Source organism: Kogia breviceps, chromosome 11, assembly GCF_026419965.1.
Source record: "Kogia breviceps isolate mKogBre1 chromosome 11, mKogBre1 haplotype 1, whole genome shotgun sequence".
In the NCBI taxonomy this organism is placed as follows: domain Eukaryota; kingdom Metazoa; phylum Chordata; class Mammalia; order Artiodactyla; family Physeteridae; genus Kogia; species Kogia breviceps.
In genome coordinates, this window is record NC_081320.1 from 41,146,824 (window position 1) to 41,161,131 (window position 14,308).

The 14,308-nt window shown below is 57.9% G+C and overlaps 1 protein-coding gene across 1 annotated transcript; it reads left to right on the plus strand.

Moving 5' to 3' along the window:
• The first annotated feature begins 1,084 nt into the window (after positions 1–1,084).
• Positions 1,085–11,178, plus strand: FBXO41 (F-box protein 41). Its single transcript, XM_059078872.2, has 12 exons — positions 1,085–2,088; positions 3,622–3,847; positions 4,358–4,431; positions 4,699–5,057; positions 5,847–6,088; positions 6,323–6,438; positions 6,559–6,711; positions 6,877–6,972; positions 8,357–8,475; positions 8,634–8,792; positions 10,043–10,158; positions 10,290–11,178. Exons 1-12 carry the CDS (start codon positions 1,193–1,195, stop codon positions 10,350–10,352), a joined length of 2,619 nt encoding a protein of 872 aa, XP_058934855.1. The 5' UTR covers positions 1,085–1,192; the 3' UTR covers positions 10,353–11,178.
• Positions 11,179–14,308: the final 3,130 nt, after the last annotated feature.

Here is a 14,308-nt window from a genome sequence, read left to right on the forward strand (position 1 = left end):
GGTGTTTGAAGCCTGGTCGCAGGCAGTTAGGAAAAGGAGGGCAGTGAAGAATAGGGTAGGAATCCCACAAGGCAGGGGAAGGGTGACCGGAAGCCAGAGATGAGGGGGGATGGGCAGCAGGCGTTCAGGGTGACCAGGAGTGGATGCCAGGAAAGGTGGTGACTTGTGCCAGAAGGAACCTGGAGAAGACAAGTATCATGGCCCTTGAAGCAAAGGGCAGAGCAGGGATGGGAGGGAGTGGGACAGAAGCAGGAACAGGAACAGTGACATACATAGGTATCATCAGGTGAGGTGACATCTTGGTCACTGCAACATGGTACCAATAGCCCAGCTGGTCTAATGAGTGTGGTTTGCAAGATATGAAATAAGCATTTTTTTTGAGATGTAACAAGCTAGTACATATAGTACACTAGTCGTAAGTGTACATATGTATAAACTGTATAACCTTACATATACACCTGTATAACCACCACTCATATCAAGACAGAGAGCATTTTCAGCATTACATAAAGTTCCCTCCTGCCCCTTCCCAGTCTGTATAGGCCCCGGGGTAAACTCTATTCTGACTTATGTCATCATCAATTTAGTCTGTTCTTGAACTCCATATGTGTGGAATCCAGCAGTATGCAATCTAGTCTGGCTTCTTTCATGCAGCATAATATGAAATGGATTCACCCATGTTGTTGCCTGTACCAGTAGTTCCTTTTCTTATTGCTGGGTAACATCCCATTATGAATATAACACAATTTATCCATTCTACTGGTGATGGGCACTTCGGTTATGTCCAGGTTGTAACTATTATAAATAAAACTAATGCTTTTTTTTTTCTTTCTTAGAGAATTCTCATTCTTTCTCACTCTCATACATGCACAGCCCTCACACAGGTACTGGAGCAGGCCAGTCCCCTCTGGGAGGTCTGGCCATTGGTCTCCCCTCGCCTTTCTCTTCTGGGCACGTGTTTTCTGGGGAAGTCAAATTTTGTCATGGGTGGGGGATACGGGTTGGAGGTGGGGGAGGGATACCACCCTCCTAAGGCTTGCTCCCTCTCTTCTAGCCTCCTTGCCCCTGGCCGCCAGCGCCCTGAGTCTGCCTGACCCCTCAGGGAGGCTCGCCCGCGGCCCTCCATGAGCGCGCCCGGCTGACCCTCAGGGCGGCCGCGGTGGAGCCCGGGCGCCGCGGGTACGGTGGGACCATGGCCTCGCTGGACCTGCCCTACCGCTGCCCCCGCTGCGGGGAGCACAAGCGCTTCCGGAGCCTGTCGTCGCTGCGCGCGCACCTGGAGTACAGCCACACGTACGAGACGCTCTACATCCTCTCCAAGACCAACAGCATTTGCGACGGCGCCGCGGCGGCCGCGGCGGCTGCCGCCGCCGCCGCCTCCGGCTTCCCTCTGGCGCCTGAGCCCGCCGCCCTGCTGGCCGTGCCAGGCGCCCGGCGCGAGGTCTTCGAGAGTACGTCCTTCCAGGGCAAGGAGCAGGCGGCCGGGCCGTCCCCCGCGGCGCCACACCTGCTGCACCACCATCACCACCACGCACCCCTCGCCCACTTCCCTGGCGACCTGGTGCCCGCCAGCCTGCCCTGCGAGGAGCTGGCTGAGCCGGGCCTCGTGCCCGCCGCCGCCGCGCGCTACGCGCTACGCGAGATCGAGATCCCGCTGGGGGAGCTATTCGCCCGCAAGTCCGTGGCCTCCTCGGCATGCTCGACGCCGCCTCCCGGGCCTGGCCCCGGACCCGCCTCTGCCTCGCCCGCGTCTCCCTCGCCCGCCGATGTGGCTTACGAAGAGGGTCTGGCTCGCCTCAAGATCCGCGCGCTGGAGAAGCTGGAGGTGGACCGACGGCTGGAGCGGCTGAGCGAGGAGGTGGAGCAGAAAATCGCGGGCCAGGTGGGCCGGCTTCAGGCCGAGCTGGAGCGCAAGGCGGCGGAGCTGGAGACTGCGCGGCAGGAGAGCGCGCGGCTGGGGCGCGAAAAGGAGGAGCTGGAGGAGCGCGCTTCCGAGCTCTCGCGCCAGGTGGACGTGAGTGTGGAGCTGCTGGCCTCGCTCAAGCAGGACCTGGTGCACAAGGAACAGGAGCTGAGCCGCAAGCAGCAGTGAGTGGCCCGAAGGGCCTTGTGGGTGGGTGTGTCCGCGAATGTTCCTGAGTAGGTGACCACGCGTGTCCCTGTGCCGCCACCACCACCGTGAGTGTGGCTATGTATGTGGCCAAATTATATGGGATCTGTGGCCACTGGCATGTAATGGTGGTGCGCGTGTGGCCAAGAGTGTCATGAAGGTGTGTGTTTAGGACTCTGAGTCCATGGCAGTGTGACCGCGTGTGTAAAGACGGTTTCTCTTCCTTCTCTGTCCTCCTACCAAGGCCAGTTCCTGATTGTGACACCAGATCGTCTTCCCTTTTGCCTACTCAGAAACATGGCTCAATTCTCCCCTCTCCCTTTGCCCCCGTCAGGTTTTCCCTATCTACTGTATCATTACTGAAAACATACAGACATACGGTCCTTTCTCCACTCTGCCTAACCCTATCTCCCCCTTAAGCTACCGCCCTTTCTCTCCTCCTTACAGAAAAACTCCTTGAAAATATTGTTTCTACTCCTCATCTTCAATTTCTTTCCCCACTTTCTCTCTTGAACCCACTCTGATCAGCTGTCCACCTCCATCACTATCCTCCGTGTCATAAATGACCTTCATGTTACCGAGGCCAAGTCATCATCTTACTTGGCCCATTGGCAGCATTTGACACAGCTGATCCTTGAAACGCCTCTTTAACTTGGCTTCTAAGATACTCTCCTTGGAATTACCGTCTCTCTTTCTGTTGGCTTCTTTTCAGTCTTCTTTGCTGCTTCTCCTCATTCCTCTGGTCTTTCAATGTAGAATTATGAAGTACACAGATGTTATTTATTTGTCCCCATTGTGATATAAGCTCCATGGGGGGCAGGAATTTTTCTCTGCTTTGTTCACTGCTGGACACCCCAACACCTAGAATGGTGCCTGGCACCTAGAAGGTGCCTATAAGTGGTGAATGGATGCATGAACAACTGTGAATGCGCTCGAGAGTAAATACTCACATGACTCTTAAGTGTACTGTGTGTCCGTGCGACTCCTGGAGGTTGGTGCAACTATAAGTGTGCTTTTCTGAATCTAAGAATGTTTCTGAAAGTGTGTGTGTTTGAATGTGGTGGTAGGACTGTGCCTCAGACTGTGTGCCTGTGAATGAACGGGATATGAGTACGTGTACATGAGCGTGGGGGGCTGTCTGCTGGGCTATGTGGACTGTTAAGTGTGTGCCCGTGAGTGTTACTGGAGAGGGAAGGTGGCTGTGTGTGACTGAGCACGCCTGTGAGTATTTCTGTGGGGAGCAGCGGTGTCTGGTTGTGTGTTTGGGCCTGGGTGGGTTGGTGGGGTGTGCGTGTATGACTCGGAGCGTGCGCTTGCATTTCTGTGTGTGCCGTTGTGTTGTGTGGGGCAGTGTTCCTGGGTGTGTTCTGTGTGTACCCCCGTGACCACGAGCGGATCCTGCGGCCAGCTGTGCCCGTGTCTCTCCCTACTGCTCAGGGTCTCCTGTGGAGGGTGGGTGGGCAGCCAGGCCAAGCCAAGGCATTGGGGTAAAGAGATTGCTCTGGGCCCAGGGAGGTGGTGCAGATTGACCAGTTCCTGAAGGAGACGGCGGCGCGGGAGGCCAGCGCCAAGCTGCGGCTGCAGCAGTTCATCGAGGAGCTCCTCGAGCGGGCCGACCGCGCCGAGCGGCAGCTACAGGTCATCAGTAGCAGCTGTGGCAGCACGCCCAGTGCCAGCCTGGGCCGTGGAGGTGGGGGAAGTGGTGCTGGGCCCAGTACCCGGGGCCCAGGCAGGACGGTGAGTGCCCACCTGCCTTCCCTCCTCCACGTGCACACCTGACTCCCAACAGCCATGCCTCACACATGGCCTGACAACCCCCCGCCCCACGATGCTCCGTGCTTCCTTCTTTGGCTCTTCCCCATGAGCAGATTCCAGGCCTGAAGCTGGGGGCCAGGAATAGGGGAGCCCCTCTGACAGCAGAAGTGCCAGCCCTGAGGCTGTAGTGAGATACCATCCAGCAACCCCAGTCCTCAGGCAGGGGTTTGCCTCTGCCCATGCCTGCAAATGAGAGCCCAGGAGCCACAAGCCGGGGTCTGGGGTGCTTGATGGGTGTGGGGAGGGGACTGGTGAGCCTGCTTCTCTGGGCTGTCTATCTGTCTACTTGTCCATCTTTCCCAACTGTTCTCCTTCTTCTCTCTTCTCCACCCCACCCCTTCTCTCCATCTTGTACCCTGTTTCTCCTGTTCCTTCTCATCCTCTGGCCTCCTCTGCCCCCCTGCCCTTTCCTCCCACTCTGGGGGCCCACAGCGAGAACACCACGCGGGCCTGGCCATGCCTAGCACGTACGCGGTGTCACGGCATGGCTCCTCTCCCAGCACAGGGTAAGCCGCGGGCCTGGCCCGCCCCACACAGCCCACCCTCCCCCTGGAAAGATCCACTGGCCCGCTGGCTGGCTGGCCCATCTGGGCCATGGCTTCTCCTCCTCCCCCTGTCCTCCTCGGGTCACCTCTGTCTGGCTTTCCACACTCAGAGGGGACTCTTGGAAAGTAAGGTGGGTGGGTTGCCCTTGGCCAGTGGTGGGGTGGCATGGGGAGTTCAGGCAGGCCTAGGACCCCTTGCTCCTCACCATCTGGTCCACCCTACCCCAGGGCCTGCAGTCGCATCCCAGCTGCATCCCAGAGCTCAGGCTGCTATGACAGTGACAGTCTGGAGCTGCCCCGGCCAGAAGAGGGGGCCCCTGAGGACAGTGGCCACGGGGGCTTGGGCACACGGGTCCAGGCTGCCAATGGCGGCTTGGAGCGGGCCCAGCCCCCTCGCAGCTCAGGCCTGCGGCGCCAGGCCATCCAGAACTGGCAGCGCAGACCTCGCCGACACAGCACGGAGGGGGAGGAAGGTGACGTCTCGGATGTGGGCTCCCGAACCACCGAGTCAGAGGCTGAGGGCCCCTCGGATGCCCCCCGCCCTGGGCCTGCTATGGCTGGGCCGTTGAGCAGCTGCCGGCTCTCTGGTGAGTCTTGGGAAGGGGACTGAGAGGCCAGTCTTTCCATGGTGCCGGGCGCTCTCAGGGGACACAGGGCTGAGGCAGTAAATCTCCTGGGCTCCTGCACCGCCTTTCGCCTTGCCCCAGACTTCCCACAATGAGAATGACAAACTCCCTCCCGCACGGGGCCCAGCAAGTTTGGAGCAGGAGCTGCTGGGACAGGACGGTGCTGTAGCATAGGGGCACTCAGGTTGGGTATTGCACAAGGATGCCACAGCAAAGGGGGTCCCTTCACATGACATTCACAGGAGAGGAGTTGAGTGTTCAAACTGAAGCCTGGGGACAGCAGGGCGAACCCTCTCCTGTATCCACACAAAGCCGTGTGCATATGTGAGTGGGTCAGGGTCAGGGTCAGGAGGCTGGAGAGTTCAGGTCAGGGTGCATGGCTGTGCCTCAGTGACTGCTCTGGGCAACCTCTCACCTGCATTCTGTTCACAGATGCAGGGTTTCTATCCAAGCCCCTTCCTTCTCCAACCTTGACTCAGTCACCTCATCTAGGGGATGACTTTGGACTATGTGATGATATATGATCTTAAAAAGAAAGTTCCCTTTGAGGAAGGGCCACCTTTTTCTAATTTGTAAAATTAGGAATGAGGGTGATGCAGAGGAGGGGGAAGCAGAGGCCCTTTGTCCCTCCTCCCAAGTTGCTGGTCTCCTGGCATGGTTCTGTCATGCCCATTCCTCCTGCAGCTCCTACGCTCCCCCAGCTCCCCACCCATACCCCACACTGACCTTTGACCCCGTGGTATTGTGCAGCCCGCCCTGAGGGAGGCAGTGGGCGGGGTCGGCGAGCTGAGAGGGGCAGCCCCTCACGCTCCAATGAGGTCATCAGCCCGGAGATCCTCAAGATGCGAGCCGCCCTGTTCTGCATCTTCACCTACCTGGACACGCGCACACTGCTACATGCGGCCGAGGTCTGCCGGGACTGGCGCTTCGTGGCCCGCCACCCTGCCGTCTGGACACGGGTGCTGCTTGAGAATGCCCGCGTCTGTTCCAAGGTGCCTGTCCCTGTCTGCCGCCCTGCCCTCCCAGTCACCCTTGCTGTGAACCCACCTTTTCCCTGGCAGAGTCTGGCCCTGCAAGGTCTGGTCCTTGCAACCTTTTACAGCACCCCAGCTCCAACCTGACTCCCCAAAATGCTCTCGTGGGGCCTCCTATCCTGGCGCTGGTCCACCTCCAAGCCAACCAAACTCAGATCCCCTCATCCCCAGGTAACCCCTCTCTCCCTGCAGTTCTTGGCAATGCTGGCTCAGTGGTGCACCCAGGCCCACTCGCTGACACTGCAGAACCTGAAGCCCCGGCAGAGGGGCAAGAAGGAGAGCAAAGAGGAGTATGCCCGGAGTACCCGGTGAGGCCACGGTGGGTGGGCGGGGATTGCTTCTGGGCTGCAGACCCAGAGTGATGTCGGGATGCTTCCCAGAGGAGGAGCTGGCCATAAACAGTGCCCTGACCTCTTGGCTATCCCCAGGGGCTGTCTGGAAGCAGGGCTAGAGTCTCTGCTGAAGGCAGCCGGGGGGAATCTGCTGATCCTGCGCATCTCCCACTGTCCCAACGTCCTCACTGACCGTTCGCTCTGGCTGGCCAGCTGCTACTGCCGTGCCCTGCAGGCTGTCACCTACAGGTGGGTCCACACTGCAAGAAGCAAGGCCTCGGGCCCCAAGGATCCCTGGGCTCTGCATACCCTTCCCCCAGGGCTCTCGGGCAAAGGGACCCAAGAGCTCTATGGCCCAAGGGAGAAGAGCAGAGGCCACCAGAGTTGGTGGCCCCAGCTTTGTCTTTTCAACAGAAGCGCCACAGACCCGGTGGGCCATGAGGTCATTTGGGCCCTGGGCGCAGGCTGCAGAGAGATTGTCTCCCTCCAGGTGGCGCCACTTCACCCCTGGTGAGCCCGGGCAGGGTTGGGGCTGGGTGTGGGGCTGAGGACTGAGCAGATCTGGGCCCATTTCATATGCAGTTTGGGGTGACAGATTCACATTCATCAGTCTGTGTCTTTAGGCGACAGGAGCAGGGCTTCAGAATCAGACTTGGGATCTTGTCCTGGCCGGCTAGCAGCGTGACTTTGGGCTACCCAGTCGTGCCTTAGTTTCTCAACTGTAAAGTGAGGGTGGTATTTGATCTGTCGATCTTATTAGGACTATAGGTGGCTCAAATGAGATGTGTGCATAAAGGCTGCAGAGCTCACAGTGGGCTGTTTCCCACACTAGCTGGAAATAGCCAGGTTTGTTTGGCACGTGAAAGGCAGTTCAGGGAGGTGATTGTATAACGTACAAAAGAGCTGGTTTGCCGAGAATCCAGGGTGTGAGATCATTCATCGCGTTACTTGGAATTCCTCAAACATACCGGGCTTTTTCACTCCCTGTGCCTGCCCTGCAAGCCCCTCTCCACGTGACACCTCCTTTTGGGTCCCCCAGTGTCCTGTCACTAACACCCTGGTAGAATTTGTCACTGCTCCCCTGTCTCCATTCCTCTTGCACCTTGTCCTGGCCCCTGCTGTAGTCCATTTTACAATAATTTCTCTATATTTCAGTCTACGCCAGATTTCGTGTTTCTCAGGGCAGAGGCTGTGAATGTCCATTTCTATATCCCTGGTACTGAGCACGGGGCAGATGCTGGGCGATTGTTAAGTGATGAAGTGTTCAGGGAAGGAGCAAGTGTGGTGTGAGTGGTGGGCAGGGCCCAGCGAGCAATGAGTGTGGAAAGGAAGGTTTGGGCCAAGGTCAGAAGGCCTTGCCTAAGGGGTTTTAGATGTTTGCATTTTGTCTAGAAAGCACTGGGAAGCCACTTTAAAAAACGGGATGACATCAGACTAGGAATGTTCTATGTCATCCCCTCCACTGCCCACCTCTTGGAGGCAGGGACCATGTCTCTGTGTCACCACTGTGTCCCCAGGGCCCAGCTCAGTTGTTCTTGGTCATGACAGGCACTTGAGGAGCTTTTGTTGAATGACTGAGTGAAAGGATATGGGAGTGAGTGGCTGGCTGTCAGCAGCCGCTGGATGAACTGGCAGAGAGACTAGTTGTATACTCAGATGAATATGGATGGTGGTCTGAACTGTGGGTTGAAGAGTTATTCAGGAATCAGAATCTGCAGGTCTTGGCAGGAGGTGAGGGAGGAGGAGTCAGGGAAGATCTCAGGTTTCTGACTTGAACAGCTGGGTGGTTGATGGGGCCTCGCCTTTGAGGGGCGGGTCCTGACAGAGGAGCAGGCTTAGGGTATCTTGCAGCCGGGGGCTTCCCTGACAGCCCTCCGTCCACCCTGTTCTCCAGCCAGCAGCCCACGCGCTTCAGTAACCGCTGCCTACAGATGATCGGTCGCTGTTGGCCCCACCTCCGGGCCCTGGGGGTCGGGGGTGCCGGCTGTGGGGTTCAGGGCCTGGCATCACTCGGTGAGTCTTTCCTTGGGACTGGGGTAGGGGGTGATGGGAAGCAGGCATGGATGCAACGCTGAAATCCCAGAGGGACTCGGGGCTGCAGCCTGGGTGGTGGCAGGAGGTGACCTGGGGTGTTTGTCAGCAGGACCTTGCCTCTTCTTCCCTCTTCCTAGCGAGAAACTGCATGCGACTGCAGGTCCTGGAGCTGGACCACGTGTCGGAGATCACTCAAGAGGTGGCGGCTGAGGTCTGCCGGGAAGGCCTGAAGGGACTGGAGATGTTGGTGCTCACGGCCACCCCTGTCACCCCCAAGGCCCTGCTGCATTTCAACAGTGAGTGATGGAGAGTGTGGGGTGGGGTCCCACTGTTGCCTCTTACTACGTCTTGTCAGCAAGTAGTATAACCGACTCCCTCTCGCTCCTAGTCAGCAAACACCAGCACGGGGGTCAGATTGCCCAGGGTTCTAGTCCTGGCTTTGCCACCAGTGCCTTCTGAGGCCAGTGTGGCATTTAAGGCCTGCCAGCATCTGACCCAAATGGTCCAGTTCAGTGGATATGTATTGCCTTGTGCTCTGTCCACGTTGGAGGCATGAGCTGTTCAGCACCATCTACCATCTACCCCCACACGAGCCTCCAGCCAAGGGCAAAGGCAGAACAGATGGGTTCTGGAACTGGCTGACCTAGGTCTCAGTTCTGGCTCTATACTGATTATTAGCTGTGTGACTTTGGGCAAATTACTGTACTTCTCTTGGGTTCTGTATCCCCATCTTTTAAGCTGACTTCTAAACCGAATGAGATAATGTGTGTGAGCCCCCTAGAACAGTTCTCAGGGGGCTCACACACACGCCTCCGCTCGCCCCTGCCTCCCTCCAGCCCCCACTCCCGTCCCAGTCATTCCTCCACCTTCATTAAGGACACAGGTGCCCAGCTGGGGCTGCACACGCCCAAGGGTAGACCATCATCCGGGACCATTTGGCCCCTGGCAGGACCTCACGTCCTGAGCACTGAAGGTTCCTTGACCTTCTTATCTCCAGGATCCTCTTCTTCCCCCACTTCAGCCTCAGCGCCCCGCCCTGGACTGACCACCAGAACTAACTGCTTGGCCTCCAAAATCATAACCTTTAGAATCCTCTCAGCCTCCTGACCTTTTTGCTCCTCCTCCCCTGACTTCATGGCAATGTGCAGTCCCTTAAGCCCTCTGCTCCCCGCTTATTTGTTCCCTGCCTCCCCTCTTCCAGTGCTCCAGCCGAGATCCGTCAGCCTAACCTCAGCCACTCCGTCCTTGTAATTCATTTCCACATGCCCAGACCAGAGCACAGCGGTCCCCTGTGCCAGGGAAGCTGCTAGAGCCCCTGCGCGGCTGGCTATTGTCCACTCGTCCTCCCAGAGTCCACCACAGCCTCTGCTCTTTGACCTCACCCTCCACCTTCTCCCCTTGCCCAGTTGAGCCCGGGCCAGCATGGATCTGCTCCCGGTGCCTGGCACGCGATTGTCTCTCAGAGGGTTCTGAGTCTGTTAATCAGTAAGAGGAGAGAAGACAGCCCCATTGCCCAGACCTGAGCCCGCACCTTACCTTTTCCCAGGCATCTGCCGGAACCTCAAGTCCATCGTGCTCCAGATTGGGATTGCTGATTATTTCAAAGAGCCCAGCAGCCCTGAGGCCCAGAAGCTGTTTGAGGACATGGTGACAAAACTCCAGGTGAGCAGCTGTCTCTGAGGCTGCCCAAGACCCCCAGTGGCATCCCTAGGTTGGGGTTGGTGACCTGGGTGTTTGAAGGGAGGGCTCCACCTGTCTGCCCTGAGGGGAACTAACGCAGGTTTGGTCTGCAGGCCCTACGGCGGAGGCCCGGCTTCTCTAAGATCCTGCACATCAAGGTGGAAGGCGGCTGCTAACCCGGGTGGGGGGCGGCAGGGCCCCTGCCAGCCCCACACCAGGGCACTCTCTTTGGACCTCCAGAGGGACCCTGATTGGTACTAGACCTTTGGAGGCCTAGTGTTATCCCTGGCTTCCGGGGAGGGGTTGTCAGTCTCCTGTCCTGCTGGGACAGTGGAGCAACAGGCCTGACCCTGAGCACTGCCTCTCCAGGCCAGGGGCTTGGACAGCTGTCCCCCGACTCCCACCCCAACCCCAGCTGGAGCAGCCTTCTGGGCCCAGTCAGCGAAGAGCTGAGTCACACCAGCACGTGGTGTCATCGCCCTGAGGATCTGCAATAACCACCAGTGGCACCTCGGCCGCTCGGGCTGCTGGGGCAGGCCTCCCCTTTGTGAGGCCCAGCCTGCTGGTCAGGAGCCTGTGTTAAGCTCCAGGCCAGAGGGTTGCTCCACAAGGCAGCTCGGACTTGGCAAGGAGGGCTCTTCTCTTCCCCCTGCCGTGTCCCAGCCTTCTGTGGGGCACCCCCTCCAGGCAGCCCGCCAGGGCTCTGTGTCCGTATTTTCCAGGGATAACCCTAGGGGTCTGGGGATGCGGCCAGCCGAAAGTGAGAGGTAGGGGTGCAGCGAGGTAGTGGGGTGGGTGTGGAAGGGCAAGACGTTCGTCCAGAACTTCTCCCCAGGACATCGAGACCACCCCTCCCAAGGTAGAGAAGACTTCGAGTTTTTATTGCTGGAGAAAAGACAGGATCCCTCCCAGCCACCACATACCCACGACACACCAGAACTAAATTCAGAGCTAAAAGGTGCATGTTTCTATAAATTCCACCAATCCTGAGCCTCTGGGAAACGGTGTCAGCAGCGAGAAGCAGTTCCTGTCCTCAAGGAATGTACTTTAATCCGGGTGCTTGGGCAGGAATCTGATGGTTTTGGGGTCCCCAAGGCTACGTGAGAGGGAATCACTAGGCTGCCCACGCTCTGTGCTAGGGCCTGGAGGAGTCCGGAAGGAGAGTGGTTTAGTTTGCTTCCTCGTCTGGCTAGCTTGCTTGAAGATGTGGCTTTGGTAGGGAGCCAGACCCATGGGGCCAAGAAAGAGGAAGAGCCCCCCACTCACTGGACTTGCCTCCCTCCTCAATCTCCACTGGCCCCACAGGCTGAGGGCTGTGTTGGGGGTCTTCTGCCAGGGGCAGTGCTGGGACCTGAGCCAGAACCACTGGCTTAAAATGCAAGTGGGGGCTTTCACCGACCCTTGCACAGTTCCCAGAGGGCTAGGTCCTGGCACTATGGCTCTAAAGACTCAGGTCTCCCCAGTTCTGCCTCTCAGGACTCCCACAGTGGCGCAAAGGCCGTGGGTCCTGCCAACCTTCATTTGGAAAGTTCTTTCAAACATTGATCTAGGTCCTTCTCTCCTGTTACAGGGTGGGCTTTCAGCCCTAATCATTAGGCCACTGGTTCTGGCTGGGGCTGGGCTCCTCTAGTTTCGCAGTCCTTTCCAGAAACCCAACTTAATGCCACAACCTGGCACGGACATCAACCCCGCTCTGGGTTACCCTGCAACGAGGCCTCTAGAGCTGCGACCCCACAGGATCAAAAGTGTACCCAGCTCTCCTGGCTCCCTACTCAGCTATGTCCTGGCTGTTTTCATGGTTGATGATTTTCCTCCTGTGGCTTGTTTGGGCCCTGCCCTTTGAAGACCCCAAATACCAAGGGTGGCATGTTGGCAACTCCCTGTCCAGTCCTGCATGAAGCCTTGGCTGTGTGGCATCCCCACCCCAGAGCAGCTGGTTCCATTGGCTCTTAACCTCCCCAGCCCTGTCCCCAGGAGTCACGAAGGAGAAGCACAACTTTCCTCTGTTCTGGGGCCTGGAAGGAAGGTGGAAGTCCACTTGGCCTGGTTGCCCTGGGTGTGTCTGTTCTGCTTTGCCAACTGCATCCTCCCTCCGTAGCCCCTGCTCCCTGTGACCCCAGGATGTCTCCTGGACAAAGCACAAAGGGATACCCCGCTTGGCCCGAGCCTGTCCTACTGAGGGGCTTTTTCTGCCCTAGGTAGCCTCCATCCCTGAATACAAGGCTTTGGGCAATTTCTCCCTGGGAAGATGCCCGCTGGAATGCCTGGCATCAGTTCTGGGAAAGGTCAGGGTGCACAGGCAGCAGGCTTGAGTGGGAGAAAGGTGGTGCTGAAAGGCCTGACGGTTGTTGTAGGTTTCTTCTGTGCAGTAGCACCAAGCACCACCAGCACTGGGGCAGCAGAGTGAACAAGACTCCCCTCTCCTGCTGGTGGGAAGTTTGCCTCTCAACAAGTTGGGCTGTTTCCGGGAAACCCGCCAAGCCCCCCGCCCTGTATTTTCTAGCTGAGTGTGTGAGGGCTGTGTGGGGTGCATATTGCACAGGTCCAAGCCTCTGCCCATGGGAACGATGGGTCACAGCCTGTACCGCTGCACACCTGGGGCTGACAGACTTGCGTGCCCTGGCCTTCATATCTGCCCTGAGAACTGGTGGGTTTGCGGGCTCCCCACCAGCTTGATGCTGTTTTTGCCTCAGGGGGATGAGCCCTGCAGCTGAGTGGAGAGCTTTTGTTCACTTGATCACTTCTCTGGCAAGCACACAGCTGGGCCTGAAGATGGCAAACAGGGATGGAGGGCCTAGCCGTCCCTAGGAGCACCTTATCCTTCACTCACCCACAGGAGAGCCCTCTTCCACATCTCACACCTGATGAGATGCAAAAGAGGAGTATCTGTGAGAGCAAACCAACACAGGCCCTGCTCCAGGGGTCCCAGCATGTGCAGAGGCCCCATGGGTGATGGCCACTTGGTGTCCTTACCACCTTTCCTTGCCAGCCCAGCGCCTGGGAGGCTTGGGGTATTTGGCTTGAGTATATCGTGCTTTATTCAGGCTGCCTCCCCACAGCACTGGCAGAGAACAAAGGAGATGCTGTATCTGCATCCCTGAGGGAGAGAAAGTGGGCTGCCCAGAACCATGGCTTTTCACTGGCCAGGAGACCACCTAAGGACCAAGGCAGCTCATGTTTTCCTAGTCCCATGAGAGTGGAGTTTGAGCCAGTCCCTCAGCAATTGCTGGAAAAAAAAAAAAAAAAGCGCCACCTCCTTCCCAAGGCCTGCTGCTCCAAGGTTTGACTCTGTCCTTTGCCTTTGGGTCCTGCCTGTCCCCCTGGTCCTGGTCTCTAGTCCTCTGGGCTGCCGGTGGGGAGCTGCCCATGCCCCAGTCCCTCTTGGGCACTAAGTTGAAGATCTTTCCAGAGGGACTATTGGTGCCAAAGACCCAGTTCCTGGTGGACTTGGGGTGAAAACAGGAGAGATGGTGACTGGGTGCAGGGCCCAAGTGCCCAGAGGAGTTAACTCATACCAGTGGGATCTGTCCCAGCCCATCAGTCCCTGAGGAGTGGAACTTCCCTCCCCCAGGGGCCTAGCACTTCTCTTTTTACCCCTGGTGGCTGTGCTTTCTCACCCAGCCTTGTCCCAGGCCCCATTTCTGTACATATTGCTGTGTATCGTGTGTGTATTTATTCCCGGACAAGTGTGTTCATCTACAGCCTTGCCTGAGGATAAGGTTTAGGATTGGGTGAAGATCAGAATACCAGGGCCAACTAAGGCAACCAGCTCCTAGTCTGACCCCAACCCCTTGGGACCCTGGCCAGTCCCAAGACTGCCCCGACAATCAGGCAGGCTTCCCCGCCACAAGTCCGAGCCTTGTCTGCCACTGCCGGCAGGGCCCCAGGCCTCAGCTTTGCCCTGGCAGGGGTCTTGCATGCAGGGGCAGACTCGCCTCATGGCTGGTGCCAGTAGGCCTGGCTCTAGTGAGCCCTGCTGGCGGGGACCTCCATAACTGGCCCCAGGCCCTGCCTTCCCTGCACAGCCAGGCTGCGGTGGGCCTGAGCTGTGACAAGGGAGCTTCCCTCACCCCAAGCACATCAGGCAGAGGGGTGGAGAGCATTTTTTTGGTTTTGTTTCTGAAGTGGTGCC